This window comes from Neoarius graeffei, chromosome 21 (assembly GCF_027579695.1).
Source record: "Neoarius graeffei isolate fNeoGra1 chromosome 21, fNeoGra1.pri, whole genome shotgun sequence".
Lineage (NCBI taxonomy): Eukaryota > Metazoa > Chordata > Actinopteri > Siluriformes > Ariidae > Neoarius > Neoarius graeffei.
Window position 1 is genome coordinate 61,020,010 of NC_083589.1, and position 25,474 is coordinate 61,045,483.

The 25,474-nt window shown below is 41.6% G+C and overlaps 2 protein-coding genes across 11 annotated transcripts in view; both read left to right on the plus strand.

Moving 5' to 3' along the window:
- The window catches only part of col7a1l (collagen type VII alpha 1-like), a 277,370-nt gene that overhangs the window by 116,588 nt on the left and 135,308 nt on the right, over positions 1 to 25,474 (plus strand). For 9 of the 10 annotated variants that reach the window (XM_060903444.1, XM_060903446.1, XM_060903447.1 and 6 more), the window contains 7 exons: positions 831 to 980; positions 11,131 to 11,271; positions 11,584 to 11,730; positions 11,836 to 11,955; positions 13,896 to 14,042; positions 18,791 to 19,027; positions 19,482 to 19,621. In XM_060903444.1, the coding sequence (XP_060759427.1) occupies positions 831 to 980; positions 11,131 to 11,271; positions 11,584 to 11,730; positions 11,836 to 11,955; positions 13,896 to 14,042; positions 18,791 to 19,027; positions 19,482 to 19,621 (1,082 nt within the window). The remainder of the gene's footprint in view (positions 1 to 830; positions 981 to 11,130; positions 11,272 to 11,583; positions 11,731 to 11,835; positions 11,956 to 13,895; positions 14,043 to 18,790; positions 19,028 to 19,481; positions 19,622 to 25,474) is intronic. The other variant, XM_060903448.1, reaches the window with a different exon arrangement.
- LOC132870147 (general transcription factor II-I repeat domain-containing protein 2A-like) lies at positions 22,469 to 24,389 on the plus strand. Its single transcript, XM_060903718.1, has 2 exons — positions 22,469 to 23,845; positions 23,957 to 24,389. Exon 1 carries the CDS (start codon positions 22,588 to 22,590, stop codon positions 23,842 to 23,844), a length of 1,257 nt encoding a protein of 418 aa, XP_060759701.1. The 5' UTR covers positions 22,469 to 22,587; the 3' UTR covers position 23,845; positions 23,957 to 24,389.

Here is a 25,474-nt window from a genome sequence, read left to right on the forward strand (position 1 = left end):
TCTCATTATCTGTAGCCGCTTTATCCTGTTCTACAGGGTCGCAGGCAAGCTGGATCCTATCCCAGCTGACTACGGGTGAAAGGCGGGGTTCACCCTGGACAAGTCGCCAGGTCATCACAGGGCTGACACATAGACACAGACAACCATTCACACTCACATTCACACCTACGCTCAATTTAGAGTCACCAGTTAACCTAACCTGCATGTCTTTGGACTGTGGGGGAAACCGGAGCACCCGGAGGAAACCCACGCGGACACGGGGAGAACATGCAAACTCCACACAGAAAGGCCCTCGCCGGCCACGGGGCTCGAACCCGGACCTTCTTGCTGTGAGGCGACAGCGCTAACCGCTACACCACCGTGCCGCCCTGGGAAGAACATATCTTTTTTATTTTTCAAGAATTATTATCGCATTTTTCACAAATTGCTCCTGTCATTTCACCGGTTTGTTTACATTCTAAGCAGAAACGATTTTGTTGGACGTTTTGTATAAAGTTTTAATTTATCGAATTTGCAAAAAATAAAGATAAAAATGCTCTGTTTCTCAAAATCCAGTGAATGTGGATCGAATAAAACAGTTATTCCACTCAGTCTTGTCGTACATGGATTATAGCGCCATCAGCTCATGTACGACTCGATTTCGTGGAATAACTGTTAATTATCCTCAACCTATGAGTGTAATATTCTCAGTCAAGATATTGTGCTATATTATTCTTTTTTCATCAGTGTAAAATATTCCAGGCTACAAAAAAAGTACTCTGATGCTTTTCGCCTTGTGATGGTAAAAATGATGGTGTGTATGTATCTATGTATGTATGGTTTTCTCTCAGAGGGTGTAAGTGCTCAGAGCCGATATGTGGACCACAGTGTGTTACAGCACAGCATCACCGGCCTCCAGTCAGACACACTGTACACTATCAGCATCCATGCCCTGTTTCGGAACATAGAGGGGCCAGAAATCTCTCTCACACAAATGACAGGTACTGACGTACTAAAAAAATCAACACATACAAACAACAGATGAGATGTGGTGTAAACTTGGCAAATGTTTCTATTTTCAGTGTATCTCAAATAAATATGTTAGAAATATTACACTCAGGCACGTTATTATCTGAAAATTATTTATGATGGAGTGAGTGATGTGCTGTGGCCTGACACGGCCCTGAAGTTGATAACTTTTCAGCAAAATGTCGTAAAGTGTTGTATTCCCTTAACACCAAAGCAGTTTACTAATGCTGACATAATTATTTATTGAAGAACAATATGTCATATTTTTAACCATGGATAATTGCATTTGTTGCTGTGAAACAAGTTAATTCCTTTCATCACATACTTCACCAGGCTTTCTCTCTCTCTCTCTCTCTCTCTCTCTCTCTCTCTAATTTAATAAGATAATAAAAAAAATCAGCTTTTCATGTTACTGAGAAACCAGAAAACACAAAGTGCACTGTCCTGAAGTGATGGTACTGGAGACTCCTTCCATTAATATAATGGAAACATCTGCTTACAGAAAACTTCACCATGTTAACGATCATATCAAATCCTGATCATTCACTGTGTGAGGAAATCATACCTAGTATTGGTGTGTCAGATTTTGTTATAGATCAGCCATCCAAGATGGGTCACGGACCCATTTTTATCACATCACCAATTGGTAAAATGCATAACAATCCTAATGTATGTGAATTCAGCCCTGTGATGACCTGGCGACTTGTCCAGGGTGAACCCCGCCTTTCGCCCGTAGTCAGCTGGGATAGGATCCAGCTTGCCTGCGACCCTGTAGAAGGATAAAGCGGCCAGAGATAATGAGATGAGATGAGATGAAACTAAATGATATGCCTGCCCTATGATGAAACACATCAATGTTGGTGTTAATATTGACAAAATTACCATTTTTATAAAAATAGGTATTTTATCGGTTGAAAATGGATCAATGTGCCATCTACTGGTTAAAATCATACTGAACCTTGCAAGGCTGATGCTGACATAGACTCGGCCGTTTGGTATTTCTCTACCTCATGAAGTTTATATTTTAAAAAAAGAATCTTGAAGCCCTCTAATCAGAGGTGGGCGGCCCATCTCCCCCAGTCCCTGCCCTTTAGTGGGAGTCTGTGAAACAACGCTCATTTTTAAATAAATGCTGATTGAGACCCAATGAACACCTCCTGCCTTACACATCCAACCCCCCTCCCCTCTTCTCAGCCCCTCCCTGCCACTTTTTCAGCCCACTTTTTAGTATTTTTTAAAATTATGCAACGGGTAGAGTTATGGTCGGGGCGAGTTACGGTCAGGGGCAGCACGGTGGTGCAGTGGTTAGCACTGTCACCTCACAGTAAGAAGGTTTTGGGTTTGAACCTCACGGCTGATGGCTGCCTTTCTGTATGGAGTTTGCATATTCTCCCCGTGTCTGTGTGGGTTTCCTCCAGGTGCTCCGGTTTCCCCCACACTTCAAATTCATGAAGGTAAAATCCCCAGTCACTGGGGTTGCACAAGTCAGTGCATACTTAGTGCCGGTCCCAAGCCTGGATAGATTGGGGAGGGTTGTGTCAGGAAGGGGATCCGGAGTAAAAACTACATGGAACAGATCCCCTGTGGTGACCCCTAATGGGAGCAACCGAAAGAAGAGCACACACAACTTTATTCATTACACACTTGTGAAATCCCTCTCTGCATTTAACCCATCTGAAGCAGTGAACACACACACGTGAGCAATGAGCACGCACACACACACACCCAGAGCAGTGGGCAGCCATGCTAACAGCACCTGGGGAGCGGTTGAGAGTTCGGTGCCTCACTCAAGGGCACCTCAGCACAAGGCCGTCCCATATTAACCTAACCTGCATGTCTTTGGACTGTGGGGGAAACCGGAGCACCCGGAGGAAACCCACACAGACACGGGGAGAACATGCAAACTCCACACAGAAAGGCCCTCACCAGCTGCTGGGCTCGAACCCAGAACCTTCTTGCTGTGAAGCGACCGTGCTAACCCCTACACCACCATGCCGCCCCCCCCTTTTAAAAATGTTCTATTTTTATTTATTTATTTTTTAAGAAGAGGACATAGAGTTATGGTCAGAGCTGGGATTACATTTTAACGAGCAAAAGCTTTTTCATATGATGCAACATGCACTTTGTGTTTAGTTTCCTGAAATTATTTTTTGTCTCAAATACAAAAATATATGGAATAAAAAACGTGATGAATATTACAACAGCAACTTTATGGAACACATTTTATCACTAAACACATGCTGTCTGTCCAAACTAGCAAAATTATCAGAGAACTAACTAACCTGAAATGTGACCTTCAGGATCAGACCCACCATATTGCTACCTAGCTACTACACTACTGCACAGTTTCCTGATGAAGTGTAATACTTTTTTTTTTTTTTTTATCATGGCCGGGTTTCCTGCCCGAACTGATAATCACATCATTGCTTTTTCTTTGGCTAATCAGACACAAGGTACGCCACTAATCTTGCTGGAGCAGTTGGGGGTTAGGCACCTTGCTCAAGGGCACTTCAGCCAGTCCTGCTGGTCCAGGGACTCAAATCAGCAACCTTTTGGTCCCAAAGCTGTTTCCTCTAACCACTAGGCCATGGCTTCCCCAAAACACACACTAAACACGGACTGCTTTGAAACACAAACTAAACTCACCATCTCTCAACGTCACGAAGTAGCCGTCTCTGTATGAAGTGTGCAAATGGCTAACTTGTTGTGTTCCATGAAATAATTACAACGGTTCAGATTTTAGGCAAAAAACAAAACAGAAAAACCCTGCCTTGCCAAAAAGGGCAAACAGAGCAGGTGATGAGCTCCTAACCCCCCCCCCCCCCCCCCATCAATATATGATGGATTTTCCTTCACTGTCTCAGTCACTACGCCTGACAGAGGTACAGTGGTGCTTGAAAGTTTGTGAACCCTTTAGAATTTTCTATATTTCTGCATAAATATGACCTAAAACATCATCAGATTTTCACACAAGTCCTAAAAGTAGATAAAGAGAACCCAGTTAAACAAATGAGACAAAAATATTATACTTGGTCATTTATTTATTGAGGAAAATGATCCAATATTACATATCTGTGAGTGGCAAAAGTATGTGAACCTCTAGGATTAGCAGTTAATTTGAAGGTGAAATTAGAGTCAGGTGTTTTCAATCAATGGGATGACAATCAGGTGTGAGTGGGCACCCTGTTTCATTTAAAGAACAGGGATCTATCAAATACTTCGTTTACACGTAGCCGGGTATTTATGAAAACGGGTATCTTCTCCTCTCCGTACTAGAAAATAATTCCGTTTACACAATGCTCAAAAACAGCCAGGGAAGGCTGTCAAAAACATGTCAAACAAATAGAAAGCCAACCAGAGATCTGAAAGCCAAGGAGGAGGGACCGTCGGATCACAATGCTAAAACTCCGTGTTCCACTATTTACACGCAGGCATGAAAACGGAGTTTTCACAAATCTCCACTTTGCCCGGAATTTTCAAAAGCAGCCGTTTTCAGTGACTGAAACCTCCGTTTACGTGTAAATGATGGGTGCAACCGCATAAATAAATATCCGTTTTTATAGATACCTGGCTATGTGTAAACAGGGTCAAAGTCTGATCTTCACAACACGTGTTTGTGGAAGTGTATCATGGCACGAGCAAAGGAGATTTCTGAGGAGCTCAGAAAAAGCGTTGTTGATGCTCATCAGGCTGGAAAAGGTTACAAAACCATCTCTAAAGAGTTTGGACTCCACCAATCCACAGTCAGACAGATTGTGTACAAATGGAGGAAATTCAAGACCATTGTTACCCTCCCCAGGAGTGGTAATATATAGAATAAAATATAGAAAGTTCTAAAGAGTTCACAAACTTTCAAGCACCACTGTAGCAGCAAAATATATCATCTATAGAAATGTTTTACCTCATTCTATGCTGGTTTAGAATATATTACACTACCTTGCTTTCTAAACCAAGGTTTGAATGAATGGACGTCATAAGAGTGGAGCTTGTGTCCTATACAAAGGATGGAGGTAGACGTATTAAACTTCCTGGGGCCGTTACTGTCTACACACTGATCATGAGCTCTGTATTCTACAGAATGCTCTCATAGATGTCTCAGCATATCAGGATGCATATCACTTTAGTGCGCATCAGTGCACGATGAATGACTGGGTGACAGCTCTTACTTAACAAAGCCATAAGAGGAAATAGCTGATCAGTTAATTGTGGGTTTCACACATAGACAGGAAGGACTAGGACAGGTTCCGCCTGCTGTTCCCACAGAAATGCCCTGATATCAGCTGATTGATTGACACCTCCTATATTTTTAGCCCCCAAGTTCAAGCTGCAGCTGTCTATGGCAGCATGTATTTTAACTTTTGTTCATTCGTGTGTGTGTGTGTGTGTGTGTGTGTGTGTGGGACGTCTGTCAGCATTACTGTTATCATCTCATCCTATGCTGATGTGTTGGATGTGCTGCACACTGAGAAAAAAGCGAAGCCGGCTATCCAAGACATTTTTAGTCGCATCCATACTGCGGTATTTTTTAACAAGATAGTTTATTTGTGAAATCCCACCCTCCACACACACACACACACACACACACACACACACACACACCTCGACAACACATTTATTCAGAATAACTTTGTGTGCATGCTGTTGGCTTGCTGTTAAGTCCATTATTAGATCTCTCTCCAGCAGGCGGTCATTATTTTTAGTCAACTGGATGAGATGGGGTGTTGCTATAGTTTTTAAAAACTTCTTTAAAATTGTTGTTCTACATTTGTAAGAGGTGAACTTGTGAACTCAGTGCTTTATGAACGTACACTACTGTTCAAAAGTTTGGGGTCACCCAGACAATTTTGTGTTTTCCATGAAAAGTCACACTTTTATTTACCACCATAAGTTGTAAAATGAATAGAAAATATAGTCGAGACATTTTTCTGGCCATTTTGAGCATTTAATCGACCCCACAAATGTGATGCTCCAGAAACTCAATCTGCTCAAAGGAAGGTCAGTTTTATAGCTTCTCTAAAGAGCTCAACTGTTTTCAGCTGTGCTAACATGATTGTACAAGGGTTTTCTAATCATCCATTAGCCTTCTGAGGCAATGAGCAAACACATTGTACCATTAGAACACTGGAGTGAGAGTTGCTGGAAATGGGCCTCTATACACCTATGGAGATATTGCACCAAAAACCACACATTTGCAGCTAGAATAGTCATTTAGCACATTAGCAATGTATAGAGTGTATTTCTGATTAGTTTAAAGTGATCTTCATTGAAAAGAACAGTGCTTTTCTTTCAAAAATAAGGACATTTCAAAGTGACCCCAAACTTTTGAACGGTAGTGTACATGTAGACTTCACAAGTCAAATAAGGATATTGTTACTTTATTCTGATTGAATAGTCTGGTTTATTATAGGAATTATGCATGATTTTAATATTTGTGTCTATATATAACATTATTCTTCAGATTAGCCACTCCTTTACATGGTTTTTGAGTTGTTCATGATTTTGCCTCTGGCGTCCCAAATCTAAATCCCAGACATCTAATCTAAATGATATTAAATGACTGCTGGAATTGTAAGATAGATTAATGAAATGAAAATAAAGTCTGCTATAATGTGATCTATTGCACAGTTCTATGTTAAACCTGTTTAGGTTTCAAGGAGCTGTTACATTAGCATTACAAAAAAAGTCTAATTCGGTACCTCAGTGGTTCTCAAAGTGTGGTCCGGGGGTCCAGAAAGCAGAACTAAACTTAAGTTTTTTAACTAAAGTATTGCAAATCACTTAACATTGATATTTGGACCCCTATTTTTAGAGGTCCAAACACCAAAGTTAACCCAGAACTAATGTGTTCTATAGGTGGAAAGTTCAGGAACAGAGAGCGCTATCATTCCAGAAAATCCATCCATCGTCTGTAGTCACTTTATCCTGTACAGGGTCGCGGGCGAGCTGGAGCCTATCCCAGCTGACTACGGGCGAAAGGCGGGGTTCACCCTGGACAAGTCGCCAGGTCATCACAGGGCTGACACATAGACACAGACAACCATTCACACTCACATTCACACCTACGGTCAATTTAGAGTCACCAGTTAACCTAACCTGCATGTCTTTGGACTGTGGGGGAAACCGGAGCACCCGGAGGAAACCCACGCGGACACGGGGAGAACATGCAAACTCCACACAGAAAGGCCCTCGCCGGCCGCCGGGCTCGAACCCGGACCTTCTTGCTGTGAGGCGACAGCGCTAAACACTACACCACCGTGCCAACCCACAACAGAAAATATTATCTGAAAAGCATAAATAATGTTCCATACTGAAGGAATCAATGGAATTAATTTTACACTCCTTTACTTAACCCTTCTATTTGTTCAGACCCAGAGTTCTCATATCATGCCTTTTGTTGCTGAACTTGACCACACAAACTTTTTAACAGATAGACAGCGTTACTCTTGTCACCTTCAGCCTTAAGCCTTTGAACGATTCCCTCATGGATTTTCAAAGAGACTCATATATACGTAGGTGCCTGTCTATTTTAAGCTTTTAAATTCCTGGACTATTATTTATTTGTACATTAGCATGATTGAACAAATTGTTCGGTAAGCACTAAGGAAAGGGTTATGAATGTGAAGGCAAGTGGCTGGAGGGGAAAGCTGTGGCCTGATGGTTAGAGAAGTAGCTTTGGGACCAAAAGGGTGTAGGTTTGATTCCCTGGACCAGCAGGAATGGCTGAAGTGCCCTTGAGTAAGGCGCCCACTGCTGTGGGTATGTTGTATGTCACTCTGGATAAGAGCGTCTGCTAAATGTATGTAATGTAAAAGAGTTGTGAGTAAAATATTTTAATAACAATCCAAATTGTCAAGTGCAGGTCAATTGATTGTACAAACAATGCAACCAATGGAAAAAAGATCAATATTGAAAAGAGAAGAAGGCAGAGACCAGAAAGGCAAGCAGTCGAAAGCTGCTCAGGATTGCAAATTGATAGAATCAGAAATGACGACACCTGACAGAAATCAGCATGGTAGTGCATTCTTAAATACACTTGGTTTGCAGCAAGAAGCAGGTGTGAAAGGTCAGGTGAGTGAGAAAGTTGTAATGCCCAAGCTGGATTGGGATTAGCTAGATATGAATATATTATTCTAGCCACATTCACTGGATATGAGCAATCACATGCTTTGATTGGCTACTCTACTACTAGGATATCAGCTCATATACCGTGAGTAGAGAAAAACAAAATGGCGGCGCGTGTTGCTGAACCAGCTAAGGATGAAATAAAAACTCTACTCGAAAACAAAACCAAAAAAATACAAAAAAAAAAAAAACAGCAGCAAAATATGGAATACAAGTATTTGATGGTAAGAACAAATCTTTTTTTTTTCAAGAATTATTATCACATTTTTCACAAATTGCTTCTGTCATTTTGCCCATTTGTTTACATTCTAAGCGGAAATGATTTTGTTGGAAGTTTTGTATAAAGTTTTAATTTATCGAATTTGCAAAAAATAAAAATGCTCCGTTTCTCAAAATCCAGTGAATGTGGATCGAATAAAACAGTTATTCCACTCAGTCTCAATGTACATGGATTATAGCACTATCAGCTCATGTAGGACTCGATTTCAGACATTGAGATCGTGGAGGAGTACAAATACCTGGGTGTTCACCTCAACAACAAACTGGACTGGACTAACAACACAGATGTCCTGTACAAGAAGGGCCAAAGTCGTCTCCACCTCTTGAGAAGACTGAGGTCTTTTGGTGTGTGCAGGACACTGCTTAGGACTTTGTATGACTCTGTGGTAGCATCAGCGATTTTCTACGCTGTGGTCTGCTGGGGCTGTGGAAGTTCAGAGAGGGACAGGAAGAAACTTAATAAACTGGTCAGAAGGGCTGGCTCAGTCTTGGACTGTCCTCTGGACTCTATTGAGGTGGTGGGTGAGAGGAGGATGTTAGCCAAGCTGACCTCAATCATGGATAACCCCTCTCACCCCCTACATGAGGCTGTGGGGGCTTTAAGCAGCTCGTTTAGTAGTAGACTGCTACACCCACGGTGTAAGAAGGAGAGATACCACAGGTCATTCATACCTGCTGCTGTCAGACTGGAGAACACCCACAACTTGTAACGTAGCACCAATAACCTGTTTGTCGTTTAATTTGCACTACTTCACCACTACTACCTCTGCCATCTCTCATCGATGCAATTATTATGTGCAATAATATAGGCCCTAAACTATTTTTATGCATACTTATATATCTCATCTCATCTCATTATCTCTAGCCGCTTTATCCTTCTACAGGGTCGCAGGCAAGCTGGAGCCTATCCCAGCTGACTACGGGCGAAAGGCGGGGTACACCCTGGACAAGTCGCCAGGTCATCACAGGGCCGACACATAGACACAGACAACCATTCACACTCACATTCACACCTACGGTCAATTTAGAGTCACCAGTTAACCTAACCTGCATGTCTTTGGACTGTGGGGGAAACCGGAGCACCCGGAGGAAACCCACGCGGACACGGGGAGAACATGCAAACTCCACACAGAAAAGCCCTCGCCGGCCACGGGGCTCGAACCCAGGACCTTCTTGCTGTGAGGCGACAGCGCTAACCACTACACCACCGTGCTGCCCATACTTATATATAATTTATGTATACATGTGTGTATATATACAGAGTCTACCTGTAATGTGTAATTTTTCCGAGCCTCTCAGTAAGGCAATTTTTCTATACTTTTTCACGGTAGATAATGCAAATAGCCCTCTGTATTTAATCCTTCGTTTGTCTAATTTTTATTTCAGTTTTATTTGTTATCTGTTTGACATTTTCTTGCTACTGTAACACGTGAATTTCCCCGATGTGGGATGAATAAAGTGAATCTAATCTAATCTAATATACATAGCTATGAGAGTGATGACGGCACGACTGAAGCCATCAGTGGATTCTGGGAGTTTAAGGTGTTAAACATGCCATGATCCAACCCATTTCTAAAAAGCAAGAAGCACAGCTTAGATCCATAGACACTCAATCGTCATTTCAGGCTGTTTTGAAAATTGTCATTCTGAACTATTTTTGAAAGAGACAAATTCTTGCTTCTGATCATCTTGATTTTACTCAGTGTCATCTAATGACAGAGACCATGATATATAACCCCAACCCTCACTGGAGTTTAGCATCATGGCATGGTTAATTTCCTACCTCAGGAATAAAGTCTTAAGTTAACATTCTAAGTTCTTTTTTCCTTTATTCTTTAGGGGAAAAATGTTGGGACATTTAATGAGCTTTATCTTTTTCTGAGATGTAGTTAATAAGCCTGTTTAAAGATGCGTATAGAAGCAGTTTGGAAATCACTTTGATATTCATAAATGATCGACCTGCATTTTGGGAAATTACTGCTACTAAGCATGTAGTACTATTGTGATTTTTTTGTTTTTTAATAATAAATTGCTTTTCGCAGATATAATTCTTATCAGTGGGGATCAGGTTGTCCTTACTGCTGTGACGGTGCTTTGGTTGTGTCAGTGTTTTAACACTTCCTTCTGAACAATGACAGGAAATCATAATAAAGGTACAGCGTACATAGATGAGTTCTGCAGCAGCAGTGTTAGACTCGCTGTCCCAGTCTGTAGTGGTGAAGGAGGAGCTCTGGTTATATACAAAGATCTCTGCTTATTGGTCAGTATGCAGTATGTCCCTGTTGGGTAGTGACCAAAAGAATAAGGTTGCTAGGACAGATGATGGAAATGACAGAGGGTTGCTGGGCTTACTATCCACGATAGGATGAGGAGACCAACAGTCCAGGAGAACCGTGGAGTAGATCCACTGCTCCTCTATATTGATCCAGTTTTGGAAATATGGACACCTTACAAGGATGACCCCTGGTCAGTACTCACCAAGGAAATATCAGGCATGTCTGAGTGCACTGAGACCCCAGGGCAGGCCCAGGGTGTGCTGGAGAGATTACATCTGACTGTTAGTTTGGAACTGTCTGTGAATCCACCAGGAGGAGCTGGAATCTGTAACTGAAGATCGAGATGTCTAGATTAACCAGGAAACAGCAAACCAGGAAAATTGGACACTGATGAATGAATGAATGAATGAATGAACATGTTATACAACTATTTTCTGTGTTTCAGCAGCTTCCTCAGTTGATTCAGAGCAAATCGAGACAGTAAGGGAACTGAAGATGATTGACATCGGAGTAAACTCTTTCAGCCTGTCCTGGAGGAAAACGCCTGGAGTTACTGGCTACAAAATCAGCTGGATCCCTTTTAATGGTACGTACTTACACCAGAGAAAGGTTCTGAGCTGGTGATTAGGAGGTAATGAGTTCAAATTCCAAGGCTGGCTGATAGCAGCGGGCTTTTTTTTTTTCCTGGAAGATCTTAAACTCTTAACTGCTCAACTGTAGTCTTGGATAACATCCTGTCCTTTATAATTGTGCATGTCTATCTTGTGCATTAATCAAAGTTGAATTGTTTTTGATCAGACACTGAAATATGCATGTAATTCAGTACAGTATTTTAACTGAGTATTATAACTGCGCGTAGCTTGTTCTCACTGCTCAACCCTAACCCTCATTTTCTCAGGTGGAGAAAAGAAGAGTGCAGTAGTTTCCTCATCCATCACTTCATACACCATCACTGGACTGCCAGCCAGCTCTGCTTACAAGATCCAGGTCTCATCGTTAGTAAGAGATCGGGAAGGAAGTTCTGCTACGGTCACAGCGCGGACCTGTGAGTCTGCTCCTTTTCCGTATTTAAAGATATTAAAAAGCACATCACAGTTATGAAGGTACAGTAACTATGCTTAGTAATATTTACGTTGGTTTTGTGTGACAGTGGACCTGCCTAAAGTGAAAGGTTTCAGTGCTCTGAACATCACTGATGATAGCACTGCACTGAACTGGACCAGGGTTACGGGAGCTTCTGGGTATCTCCTCTCTTGGAGACATATATCAGGTCCGATCTCTGGATTACAGCTCGGTTTACTATATAATCAGACATCCTTCCTCATTTTATAGCGTTTTACTATTGAAAACCAAGCTCAAAGGTTACATTTCTAATGGACATTCACTCGTTAATCTCCAGTAAGTGCTTTATTCTGGTCAGGGATGTGGTGGGTCCAGAGTCTAACCCTGGGAACACTGGGCATGAGGTTTGACTACCCCTTGAATGAGATGCGGGTTCATCTCAGAGCACCATGTACACACACACATTCAGACACTCATTCACAACTAGGGAAAGTTAGCATAGCCAGTCCACCGACTAGCATGTTTTTGAGAGGTGGGAGTAAACTGGAGATGGTGGAGAAACCCTACGGGGAGAACATGTGAAATTGCTCTGGTTGGGTCCTCGAAAAAGACCCTTAACTTTTAGTTCCATTGTATCCTGCATCAGTTGTAAGCTGCCTTAAAAAGTGTCAGTCAAATGAGTAAATGTACTGGATTTTGTCGTATTTTATACTACAGTACTTTACTGTATATTTTACAGTCCTGTAACTCTAAAACTTACAGTACATTTTTAGAATACAGTTGATTTATTTGAATGCTCCTTCTTAAAGGAACAGTCCACTGTACTTCCATAATGAAATATGCTCTTATCTGAATTGAGACGAGCTGCTCCGTACCTATCCGAGCTTTGCGCGACCTCCCAGTCAGTCAGACGCAGTCAGACGCGCTGTCACTCCTGTTAGCAATGTAGCTAGGCTCAGTATGGCCAATGGTATTTTTTGGGGCTGTAGTTAGATGCGACCAAACTCTTCCGCGTTTTTCCTGTTTACATAGGTTTATATGACCAGTGATATGAAACAAGTTCAGTTACACAAATTGAAACGTAGCGATTTTCTATGCTATGGAAAGTGCGCACTATAATGACAGGCGTACTAACACCTTCTGCACGCTTCGACAGCGCATTGATATCTGAGCTCCGTATCAATGCGTTGCCGAAGAGCGCAGAAAGTGTTAGTACGCCTGTCATTATAGTGCGCACTTTCCATAGCATAGAAAATCGCTATGTTTCAATTTGTGTAACTGAACTTGTTTCATATCACTGGTCATATAAACCTATGTAAACAGGAAAAACGCGGAAGAGTTTGGTCGCATCTAACTACAGCCCCAAAAAATACCATTGGCCATACTGAGCCTAGTTACATTGCTAACAGGAGTGACAGCGTGTCTGACTGCGTCTGACTGACTGGGAGGTCGCGCAAAGCTCGGAGAGGTACGGAGCAGCTCGTCTCAATTCAGATAAGAGCATATTTCATTATGGAAGTACGGTGGACTGTTCCTTTAAGGTATCACCATGTTTAAACAGATTCAAACTTTCAAGCCGTTTGCTATGAGCATTTGAGTTACAAGTGTCAATGGGAATCAGGAAAACAGCTTTCACAAGGTCCAAAACACAAAATATTGACTTCTTGCAAAACTTGAGGGGGTATACAAAGTGAAAACAGAACAACAGTAAAATAATAATGGAATAAACGTTAAAAAAAAACTGACCAAGGAATGGGAAAACCCACTCTCACTGTGTCCATTTAGCGCTCCTCGAGGTTTTCCAGTTTCCTCACACCTAAAACAGGCTACTAGGTGGATTGGCTACACTAAATTACCCGTGTGTGTGTGTGTGTGTGTGTGTGTGTGTGTGTGTGTGTGAATGGAACCTTGTGATGGACTGGCATCCTATTCGATGTGTATTTCCACCTCGAGTTCAGTGTTTCCACTGCGACCCTGATCAGGATGAAGTCCTTACTGAACTTACTGAATGAATGAGCAAAGAAGAAATAAAAATGCCTTGTTTCTATCCTTGTCATTTACATCCTTGTCATTGATGTTTGTGTAAGGTCTCTGTCTTAATCCCCAAATAATTTGTTATGAAATGATTTTCTTCACGTCCTCCTACAGAGCTTGAGAGTACCACTGAAATACTTGGACCTGGTTTCACTTCATTTAAGATAAAAAACCTGCAGTATGGAAGAACTTACATCTTCGCCATTCGGCCTCTCTATGGAGAGGTAGAGGGTCCCATCACGACCATTACCAAACGGATCAGTAAGAGCTGATGGTTAAAGCTTTTAAATAGTAGTGAAAGTAGAGTGAAAAGTACAGTGAATTGATCTGGACATATTTTTACACTTGAAGAGTTTGGGTCCAAAACGCGATAAATCCACTGTGATAAATTTGAGGGGGAAAAAGGTGTTTTCTTTACCAAAATATTGGTAGCATGAAAACCACTATTTTCTGTCTGAAACACTATGAGATTGTAAGAACATTAAAAATGCAAATCTAGATTTTGATTTTTAAAAATTAAAAAAAAATTATTTTTCCAAAATGCAATTTACCCATGACACATTTTTTTCCCCAAAATGTGATAAATCCATTACATCAATAAAAATGATGTGTGTGTGTGTGTGTGTGTGTGTGTGTGTGTGTGTGTGTGTGTGTGTGTGTGTGTGTGAGAGAGAGAGAAATATACCTACAAACAAGAAGTAAATTTGATCTACACATGACAGCCTCTGAACCCGAATCATTTCTTATACTGTACTCCAGGTTTTCCTAAATTACATTAATCTTGGTGTCTACAAGCCTCGATCTATTTTACACACAAAGTAGTCAGATGTTTACATGGAAACTTTTATTTCTTTTAAAGAACAAACTTTTTATTCTGAACAATAAATTTAGAAGTTTGGACACCTTGTACAGCATGTACAGTTAAATTCAGAGCTCCAGACTTAAAGGTCGACTGACTTTCAGAGTTTTCAAGTGTAGGTCATAAAAAGAATTTTCCCGACACCCAATTATTTTTGTTTAGTGACCGAAAGCTACTGAATTCGAATCACAGACTTCCAATTTTATTCATTTTTTAAAAATAGAACAATTAATGAATTTATCTCCACGTGTTCCTAAATTCTCCGCTATTTTTTCCTGCTTCACCATGACCCAATTCAAGATACTACCGTACGTCATGCATCACGTGGTGGGCTTTCCCCATTCGCGTAAGGCATTGTGGGATACAAATTTGAAACAGGAGAGAAAAATGGAGGACGTGAGTGTGCGAATGAAACATGAAAGAGCGACTACAGTAACGGAAAGCGAGAAGAAAAGACGTTATGTTCTATACGAAGGAAAGGAAACGCAGGACCAAACTAATAAATATGGGCGCTCAGCGAGCACCTCGGTGTGATCAGCTGTTCGTTTAGCGCCAGAATGATGGAACTGTCAGTGCACGCTCAAAGGGAAACCTGTAGATGGCAGTAATGCAACACTGTGGATGCCAGCTGCTCTAAAACCCAAAAGAAGAAGAAGAAGGTAAACCTGCGCATGCGCACACGGACTTCCTCTGTCTGCTTGACTGCGCCAATCGAGTGATTTCATGCACATTATTTGCTTTAATCCCCTCAAATTAAATAACTTCCCAGCCACAGAATGGCCTGTTTTTTTTTTTTAGATATTACAGAAATAAATGTATATCACAATGACCAAATTTCAGAGGGAACTAAATTTCACCGATTTTATGAAATCGAAAGGCCGTCTAACTTTAAGAGAGTATGGCAAAGCATTGACCTGATTTATGATGGCTTTTACAACCACAGGGAACCCGATCATAAGTGCAAGGCAACATATCTCATAAATGCTTGACCACTGGACAACGAAATCTGTATCTTTATTTCCATAAGATAGATGGGTTTTTATCTAACGCTTATTTTTAATTTGCTTTTTAAAAATTACTTGGGATTACTGACTAACACATTTTACACTCATCAGGAGCTCTGCATTCAGGCATATACAGTGCAATGCAATAATGAGTACACCCTCTTTGAAAAGTAACATTTCACACAATATGACAAGGAACACAAAGATATATTTCCAAAATGTTCCCAGACTAAGTTAAACACAGGTTCTGTTGAGCTTTTGAACTCAAAACAAAGGCTAATAATATAACTTAAATGATTTTTATTTCAGTTTTAGTGAAATTTGTGTGGTGCAGAAATGAGTACACCCCACTGAAGGGCTCTGAGTAAAGCAACTTTTTAGGCTACCAATGTGGACCTGAACAAACAATTAACCACAGGTGAGTCTAATTAGTCATTACACAGGTGTTAATTAGGCAGTTGGCTACAAAAGGCTGTTACCTAAAGCAAACCACCCTTTCCCATTTCCTGCTGTCAGCAATGGCACCTCATGGCCAGGAAATGTCTCTGGATCTGAGAAAGCGGATTATTGCTTTACACAAGAGAGGTGAGGGCTACAAGAAGATCAGTAAAGCCTTACTTATCAGTAAGAACACGGTTGCAAAAGTTATCCAAAAATTCAAGACAGATGGAACTACAGCCAAAGTACAGAGACGTACAGGCCGGCCAAGAAAATTAACACCCAGGCAGGAGCGGCTTGTAATGAGAAAAGTTGAGGAAAATCGGCATGCAAGTGCACAACAGGTATCTAAGGAAGTAGAGACTGAAATTGGAGTGAATGTGTCACGTGACACAATATGCCGTACAGTGCAGCGGAATGGCATGCATGGGTGTCGTCCCCGAAGGAAGCCTCTCCTAAAGCCCAGTCACAAAAAAGCCCGTCTAGAGTTCGCCAGGGCACATGCTGAAAAGGATGAAGGCTACTGGGACTCTATACTCTGGAGTGATGAGACCAAAATCAATCTTTTTGGAACTGATGGCTTCAAAACAGTCTGGCGTCGCAAGGGTGAGGAGTACAAGGAACAATGCATGGTGCCCACAGTGAAACATGGAGGGGGTAGTGTTCTTATGTGGGGTTGCATGAGTGCTGCGGGTGTTGGAGAAGTGCATTTCATTGATGGCATCATAAATTCTCAAATGTACTGCTCTATACTGAAAGCTAAGATGCTTCCATCACTTCGGGCTGTTGGTCGTCGTGCCATTTTTCAACATGACAATGACCCAAAACGACACATCTAAGGCCACTGCTGACTTTCTGAAGAGGAACAGGGTGAGAGTGATTCCATGGCCAAGTATGTCACCTGATCTGAACCCTATAGAGCATCTTTGGGGAATACTGAAGAGGTAGGTTGAGCATCACTCTCCATCCAACATCCAGGCTCTGAAAGATGTCATCCTTGAAGAATGGAAAAAGATTGATGTAGCCAAATGTTGTCAACTTGTGCACTCCATGCCAAGGAGACTTGGGGCTGTCATTGCAAATAATGGAGGCCATACAAAGTACTAAATGTACTGGATGTAATTGAGTTTGTTGTGGGGTGTACTCACTTTTGCTCCACCCCACTTTCACGGAAACAGAAAAATATGTAATTTAAGGCATCTTTTCACCTTTCTGCTTGAGTTATAATGTAAGAACATAGTGCAATAAACATCAAGGAACTGTTTGGGACATATTGTTTGTGTTCATTTTAATACTGTGAAAAATGTTGTTTTTCAGGGGGGGTGTACTCATTATTGCATTGCACTGTATATAAAGTGTCATATCTAGATCCCAGGATGAATCAGGTGTGCTCAAAGTGGAAAATAACATTGGACCACATTCTCTACTGGAATAATAATATAAAACATTAGGATAATAAAGAGTCCCTCCACATACACATCAAAGTTATTCATTTATTTCGTTCAAAATCTCACTAAAAGACGAGGATTTTCCACGTCTCCATGATGTTGACGGTCAGCGGGAGCTACTATTAGTGTTTTGGTATTCGAATGGTGCACTGTGATTGGTTGAGTGGAGATAATGCATTTTGCAGAAAATCAGTAGTGGCACTTGACATGTTTTGGAAAGAAAGGGGATATACAATGCAGAGAAAATCTCATCTCATCTCATTATCTCTAGCCGCTTTATCCTTCTACAGGGTCGCAGGCAAGCTGGAGCCTATCCCAGCTGACTACGGGCGAAAGGCGGGGTTCACCCTGGACAAGTCGCCAGGTCATCACAGGGCTGACACATAGACACAGACAACCATTCACACTCACATTCACACCTACGCTCAATTTAGAGTCACCAGTTAACCTAACCTGCATGTCTTTGGACTGTGGGGGAAACCGGAGCACCCGGAGGAAACCCACGCGGACACGGGGAGAACATGCAAACTCCGCACAGAAAGGCCCTCGCCGGCCCCGGGGCTCGAACCCAGGACCCTCTTGCTGTGAGGCGACAGCGCTAACCACTACACCACCGTGCCGCCCTGCAGAGAAAATGTGGCAGATATCACGTTTTTGCATAAAATTGATTTTGGAACTTTGAATAGCAATTAAATGCCAAACTCCTTTTGATGGGAACTTGATTTTTGTGAAAATGGTGCTTATCGTGTTTGAGAACCAAACTCTTCATTTCTAACTTCAGGCATAAAGGTACATTTCCTTGTGCTTTTAGGATGTATAGTTTATCTGGGAAGGTGCATGTGGCAAATCTATAAATAGTTTTAATTATTAGTCATCCATAAGATCCAATTATGTTCTTTAAATTATCTTTATGGTTTATATGCGTCCGTATACTAAAGGTTCACAGAATGTCTTCTCGATGATACAACCCCAGTGAGAAAAGGAAGAGTACAGTTTGGTACCTTTCTTTCTGACAGTGCATGAACACGCATGATAGATTATATTTGCTATATATACTATACTTTATCCAGCATTCAGTTTATTTTATATATTGCAGCACTCACCAGTCACGTAAATAACTGCAATTATGTCGATGAAGTAGGTTGTATCTGTTGTTTGTATAGTGGATTGTGGGAGAACACGCAAGTAAGGATGTCATTTATATGGTAAACATGACAATGAACTTGAAACACTGAATGTTTTATGTGTGTGATTCTACAGTAGGTGCCTCCCACCTCACTCCTGTCAAGCCTGCCACACCGAACCCTGTTCCAGCCAGCAAAGTGTTCAGCGTCAACACTACAGCCATCAATAACACCAGCAAGACCACCATGACTCAGAGACCTACTGCCAAGCCCAACCTGACTGTCACTAAAACAGCCCAATCCATCACCATGCTCACTACTGCAGCTAGAAACCGAGCCACGCCGTCTGCTCACACCCCTCCATCTGGACCTGGTAATGTTTACACGTGAATATTCTCACTGACGCAAACACACATTGAACTTTGAGGTACTTAAACTATTTAATTACTGGGTATGCAAATATGCATGTAAATGCAAATCTGACTTAATGTGTGGCTTTTAATGCAAAACTGCTGACGTGATAGCTCTACAGCAGCTGCAGGAGGGTTTTATTTGTGTGTGTGTGTGTGTGTGTGTGTGTGCGCTTTTCTGTTCACTGAACTGTGAACATTATGCTTTTAAAATGGCACTTTTAGAAATGGGTTGTGGTGTGATTTAGAGAGAAGGGGAGTGTGAAAATACAAACACTGCTCCAAGTTTTATCCCCCCCCCCTTATTAAAAACTTATTAAACTTATTAAAATCTAATCTCAGACCTTATACATATAACGAGATATATAAGGTCCGAGATTAGTTTTTAATAAGTTATACACTGTAAACCTGTCTCAGTGTGTGGCAGGGTGAAAGCAGACATTGTGTTTCTGGTTGATGAGTCCTGGAGCATCGGTTCTAATAACTTTGGCAAGCTGAAGGACTTCCTGTTTAGGATTGTGACTTATTTCCCTGTAATTGGGCCACAAGGCACCCAGGTAAGGCCATGTCTCTGCGATAAGTACGAAGTAAAACATAACAGCATGTTGTGAAATGTTTTATTCCTCTTATAACAAAGCAATTTGCCAATACTAACCTAACATTAAAAAAATTATCGATAATTTATAGTTACTTAGAAACTATAAAATATAACATCCTCTGTCCTGATTGATAGGATGGAGACAGGGCATGGAGAGACTGGAGCTGATTTTATTAATGCTTTTCAGCACACAGCAGAACAAAACCAAATAAAATAATATCAAACGCAGTGTTCCACTGTTCGCACTGTCTATTTCAATTCATCTTCCCACAGGTTAGGTCAGATACGGTCAGTTCCATCTCTCTCCGGTTGCCAAACCTCTTTCTGATAACCCTTTTAAGAGTTAAAAAAAAAAGCTGCTACACATACAGGTGTAGACAATAATTTGTTACCTGCTCATTCTCAACAAATCCCTCTCAGCTTCACAGCTAATGCTTAACAACGCCTCTGCTGTCATAAACACCTCTGACTGTTACAAAGCGCTGGAGACTCCCCCAAAAATGAAATATCTCCTTACAAATAAAAGGTCGTAAGTTTTACTTCCTGAAACAATCCATTTATTATAAGACATAGATTATGTGGAGCATCCACCAAACAAGTTGTTATAACAGAAACATATAACAAAGGAAACTCAGAGACATGGTGAGGAGCCATGTGCAGAAATTTTATTCCAGATACAACCAAGATTATAGCATACTTAATCATAAAACCATATCCATCTTGGAGTGTAGGTATGGTTTCAGTAATGATTAGACTTTTATGAGCTAATGACCCCATTAGCTCATCATCAAACCTCCAACCTAGAGGGCCAGGTGCTGCAATTCATCTAACCTTTCAGATGGAACCAGCCCAGCAAGGTTGAACCTACCGGTACAGTGCCTTGCAAAAGTATTCATACCCCTTGAACTTTTTCACATTTTTCCACCTTACAACCATGAACTTAAAAGTTTTTTATTGAGATTTTGTGATAGACCAACACAGAGTAGCACATACAGTGGGGCAAAAAAGTATTTAGTCAGCCACCAATTGTGCAAGTTCTCCCACTTAAAAAGATGAGAGAGGCCTGTAATTTTCATCATAGGTACACTTCAACTATGAGAGACAGAATGGGGGGAAAGAATCCAGGAAATCACATTGTAGGATTTTTAATGAATTCATTGGTAAATTCCTCTGTAAAATAAGTATTTGGTCACCTACAAACAAGCAAGATTCCTGGCTCTCACAGACCTGTAACAACTTCTTTAAGAGGCTCCTCTGTCCTCCACTCGTTACCTGTATTAATGGCACCTGTTTGAACTCGTTATCAGTATAAAAGACACCTGTCCACAACCTCAAACAGTCACACTCCAAACTCCACTATGGCCAAGACCAAAGAGCTGTCAAAGGACACCAGAAACAAAATTGTAGACCTGCACCAGGCTGGGAAGACTGAATCTGCAATAGGTAAGCAGCTTGGTGTGAAGAAATCAACTGTGGGAGCAATTATTAGAAAATGGAAGACATACAAGACCACTGATAATCTCCCTCGATCTGGGGCTCCACACAAGATCTCACCCCGTGGGGTCAAAATGATCACAAGAACGGTGAGCAAAAATCCCAGAACCACACGGGGGGACCTAGTGAATGACCTGCAGAGAGCTGGGACCAAAGTAACAAAGGCTACCATCAGTAACACACTACGCCGCCAGGGACTCAAATCCTGCAGTGCCAGACGTGTCCCCCTGCTTAAGCCAGTACATGTCCAGGCCCGTCTGAAGTTTGCTAGAGAGCATTTGGATGATCCAGAAGAGGACTGGGAGAATGTCATATGGTCAGATGAAACCAAAATAGAACTTTTTGGTAAAAACTCAACTTGTCGTGTTTGGAGGAGAAAGAATGCTGAGTTGCATCCAAAGAATACCATACCTACTGTGAAGCATGGGGGTGGAAACATCATGCCTTGGGGCTGTTTTTCTGCAAAGGGACCAGGACGACTGATCCGTGTAAAGCAAGGGTGCCCAACCAGTCGATCGCGGTCTACCAGTCGATCGCAGGCGGAGTTTCAGTCGATCGCGAGAATGACAAAAAAAAAAAACTTTGTTGAAAAAGCACACTAATAAAACCATCGTTCATGAGTGACCAGAATATATTTTCATATTAATAAAATTAAGAAATATATAAATAATTCTTAAATATATAAATAATTCTGAATCCTATTCTGTTGCATGCTGGGTATGGTTTGCCATGGTTGCTAGGTTGTAACTAGGGGCCTAAAGCGCGAAGAAGCTTTAGAGTCCGCCTAGTTACAACCTAGCAACCAGTGTAGTGGAAGCTGAGAAGATAATGGCGGAAACCAAAAAAGCTAAAAATTATCACTTTCATCCTGAGTGGGAAGAGGATTACTTTTTTGTTTTTTCGAATTCAAAGCCAGTGTGTTTGATCTGTAATGCTACCGTGGCCATTCCAAAGAAGGGAAATTTGGAGCGACATTTCATGACCGTTCACAAGAGCTATGCTAAAGACTTCCCGGCGAAATCAGCTGTACGAACTGAAAAGGTAAACAACCTGAGGAGACAGCTAGCCGCAAAGCAGGCAGTGTTTACGCGACCTGTTAATAAGAGTAAAACTGCCACGATAGCGTCTTACCGTGTGAGTCGTGTTCTGGCAAAGCACAAGAAATGTTTTAAAGACGGCGAAGTTTTCAAAGAAGCCTTTGTGGAGGCCGCGGATGCACTTTTCGCTGACTTCAAGAACAAGAAGGAGATCATGTCGGTTATTCAAGAAACCCAGCTATCCAGGAACACCATTACAAAGCGGTGCGAGACCATGTCAGAGGACATTGAACGACAGCTTAGAAATGACATTGAGAGCTGTCTTTGTTTTTCGCTGCAATTTGACGAATCAACTGATGCTGTGGATGTGGCGCAGTTATGTGTTTTCATTCGGATGGTTTTTCATAACATGACGGCAAAAGAAGAGATTCTGACAATTTTGCCTTTGAAAGGGCACACAAGAGGGTCGGATGTTTTTGACACGTTTATGGAGTTTGTCAGTAAGTCGCATTTACCCCTCTTCAAACTTACGTCAATCACAACTGATGGGGCTCCATCTATGGTTGGGCATACTGCTGGGTTCGTTGCTTTGTGCAAGCAGTCGGAATCTTTCCCTGATTTTTTGAACTATCACTGTATCATTCACCAACAAGGGCTGTGCGGGAAGATTTTGAACATGAAGGACGTCATGGACGTAGCTATAAAAATGGCGTGCTCTTTTCGGGCCAGGAGTTTACAGAGGCGCTTATTCCGTGCCCAGCTCGAGGAGGCAGGTGCAGACCACACCGATCTGCTGCTGCACACCGACGTCAGGTGGTTGAGCCGAGGCAAATTCCTCGAAAGATTTTTGGAACTTTTGCCCGAAATTAAAGAGTTCCTGAAGCACACAACTACCCATGCTGCTGCTTATACTCAGCTGGAGGACGGTCAGTGGCTCGCTGATTTGGCTTTTCTCACAGATGTCACCAATAAGATCAATGACTTGAATCTCGAGCTGCAGGGGAAAGGAAAGCACATCGCCAACATGATCAGTTCAGTGAACACCTTTAAAACGAAGTTGCGCCTGCTGGTACGCAGGTTGCAACAGTGTGATGTCAGGAACTTTCCGCACTTGGAGGCTGAGCTCCGCCGTCAGGGCAAAGACAGTGTGGAACTTGCTCGTTATGAGCAACAGATCCAAAACATTCTTTTGGAGTTTGAGCGCCGGTTTACTGACTTTGCGTCCATTGAGCCTGTTGCTCAGTTTCTGTGCTTTCCATTTGGTGAAAATGTTGATGTGGATTGCATTGCGCCCAAAGTAGCCACACTCTTCAGCCTGGACTCCAGTGCTGTCGAGAATGAAATTCTCACACTGCAAAATGACATTGAGATCAAATGCAGAGCAACACCTGGGATAACTGGCGAATTCTGGAACCTGCTGCTGGAAGAGAAGTATCCAAACCTCAGACAATGCGCACTGAATATGACTTCCCTTTTTGGATCAACATATTTGTGTGAGTCTGCCTTTTCACACATGAAAATAATCAAGTCCAAGTACAGAACCACACTGACTGATGACCATCTCGCAGCCTGCTTAAGGCTGGCACTCAACTCCTACTGTCCGGATTACGAGAAGCTAGCTGCCTCCTCCCAGTGCCAGAAGTCCCACTAAGGTAGAGAAGTGTTTATTATTATTATTATTATTATTAGTAGTAGTAGTAGTATCTTGAATGACATATTCATATCATATCCATATACTTAGGAGTATTTTATCTGTTTTCCAGATTCATTTAAATCCAACTGCTGGTTTCCCTGCTATTGCCACTCTCCAGTGAAGTTTATCATTTTGAAATATTGGACTTCTCTTCTCCTTCCTGCTTTGAAGTTATCTCTTCTGGTGTGTGTGTGTGTGTGTGTGTGTGTGTGTGTGTGTGTGTGTGTGTGTGTTAATCTGTTGAATTCATGTTGAATTGATGTTTTCCAATTTTGGATTTCTGTTATGGAGTTTTTGGAGTGTTCTTTTCTGTAGTTGTGTGTGTGTGTGTGTGTGTGTGTGGTTGAGAGAGAGAGAGAGAGAGAGAGAGAGAGAGAGATGATGTGCCTCTGAAGTTCTGTTTTGGACAACCTATTTGTGACATGTTGATCAGTTCCTCATTTTTTTGTGCATTTATACTGCCTATTCTCCTCCTGTGCAAATAAAAACTCAACTACGTGTGATCTGCGATTGCGGCTCCTTGTTTGAATTATTGCCCGGCCCTTGATCTTGACTTGGTAGATCTCAGCATGCCATCAACTTCAAAAGTAGATCTTGGTTAAAAAAAGGTTGGGCACCCCTGGTGTAAAGGAAAGAATGAATGGGGCCATGTATCGTGAGATTTTGAGTGAAAACCTCCTTCCATCAGCAAGGGCATTGAAGATGAAACGTGGCTGGGTCTTTCAACATGACAATTATCCCAAACACACCACCCAGGCAATGAAGGAGTGGCTTCGTAAGAAGCATTTCAAGGTCCTGGAGTGGCCTAGCCAGTCTCCAGATCTCAACCCCATAGAAAATCTTTGGAGGGAGTTGAAAGTCCGTGTTGCCCAGCGACAGCCCCAAAACATCACTGCTCTAGAGGAGATCTGCATGGAGGAATGGGCCAAAACACCAGCAACAGTGTGTGAAAACATTGTGAAGACTTACAGAAAACATTTGACCTCTGTCATTGCCAACAAAGGGTATATAACAAAGTACTGAGATGAACTTTTGTTATTGACCAAATACTTATTTTCCACCATAATTTGCAAATAAATTCTTTAAAAATCAGACAATGTGATTTTCTGGATTTTTTTTTCTCATTTTGTCTCTCATAGTTGAAGTGTACCTATGATGAAAATTACAGGCCTCTCTCATCTTTTTAAGTGGGAGAACTTGCACAATTGGTGACTGACTAAATACTTTTTTGCCCCAGTATAATTGTGAAGTGAAATGAAAATGATAAATGGTCTTCAAAATTTTAAACAAATAAAAATCTGAAAAATGTGGTGTGCGTTAGTATTCAGCCCCCTGTACTCTGATACCTCTAAATACAATCCAGTGCAATCAATTGCCTTCAGAGGTCATCTAATTAGTTAATAGAGTCCTACTGTGTGTAATTTACTCTCAGCATAAATACACTTGTTCTGTGAAGGCCTCAGTGGTTTGTTAGAGAACACTGAAGAACAAACAGCATCATGAAGACCAAAGAACTCACCAGACAGGTCAGGGATAAAGTTCTGGAGAAGTTTAAAGCAGAGTTAGGTTATGAAAAAATATCCCAAGC

Bases quoted from the DNA above. Each gene is read 5' to 3' on its own strand.
- LOC132870147 (XM_060903718.1), top strand. From the start codon at position 22,588: ATGGTTTTTCATAACATGACGGCAAAAGAAGAGATTCTGACAATTTTG.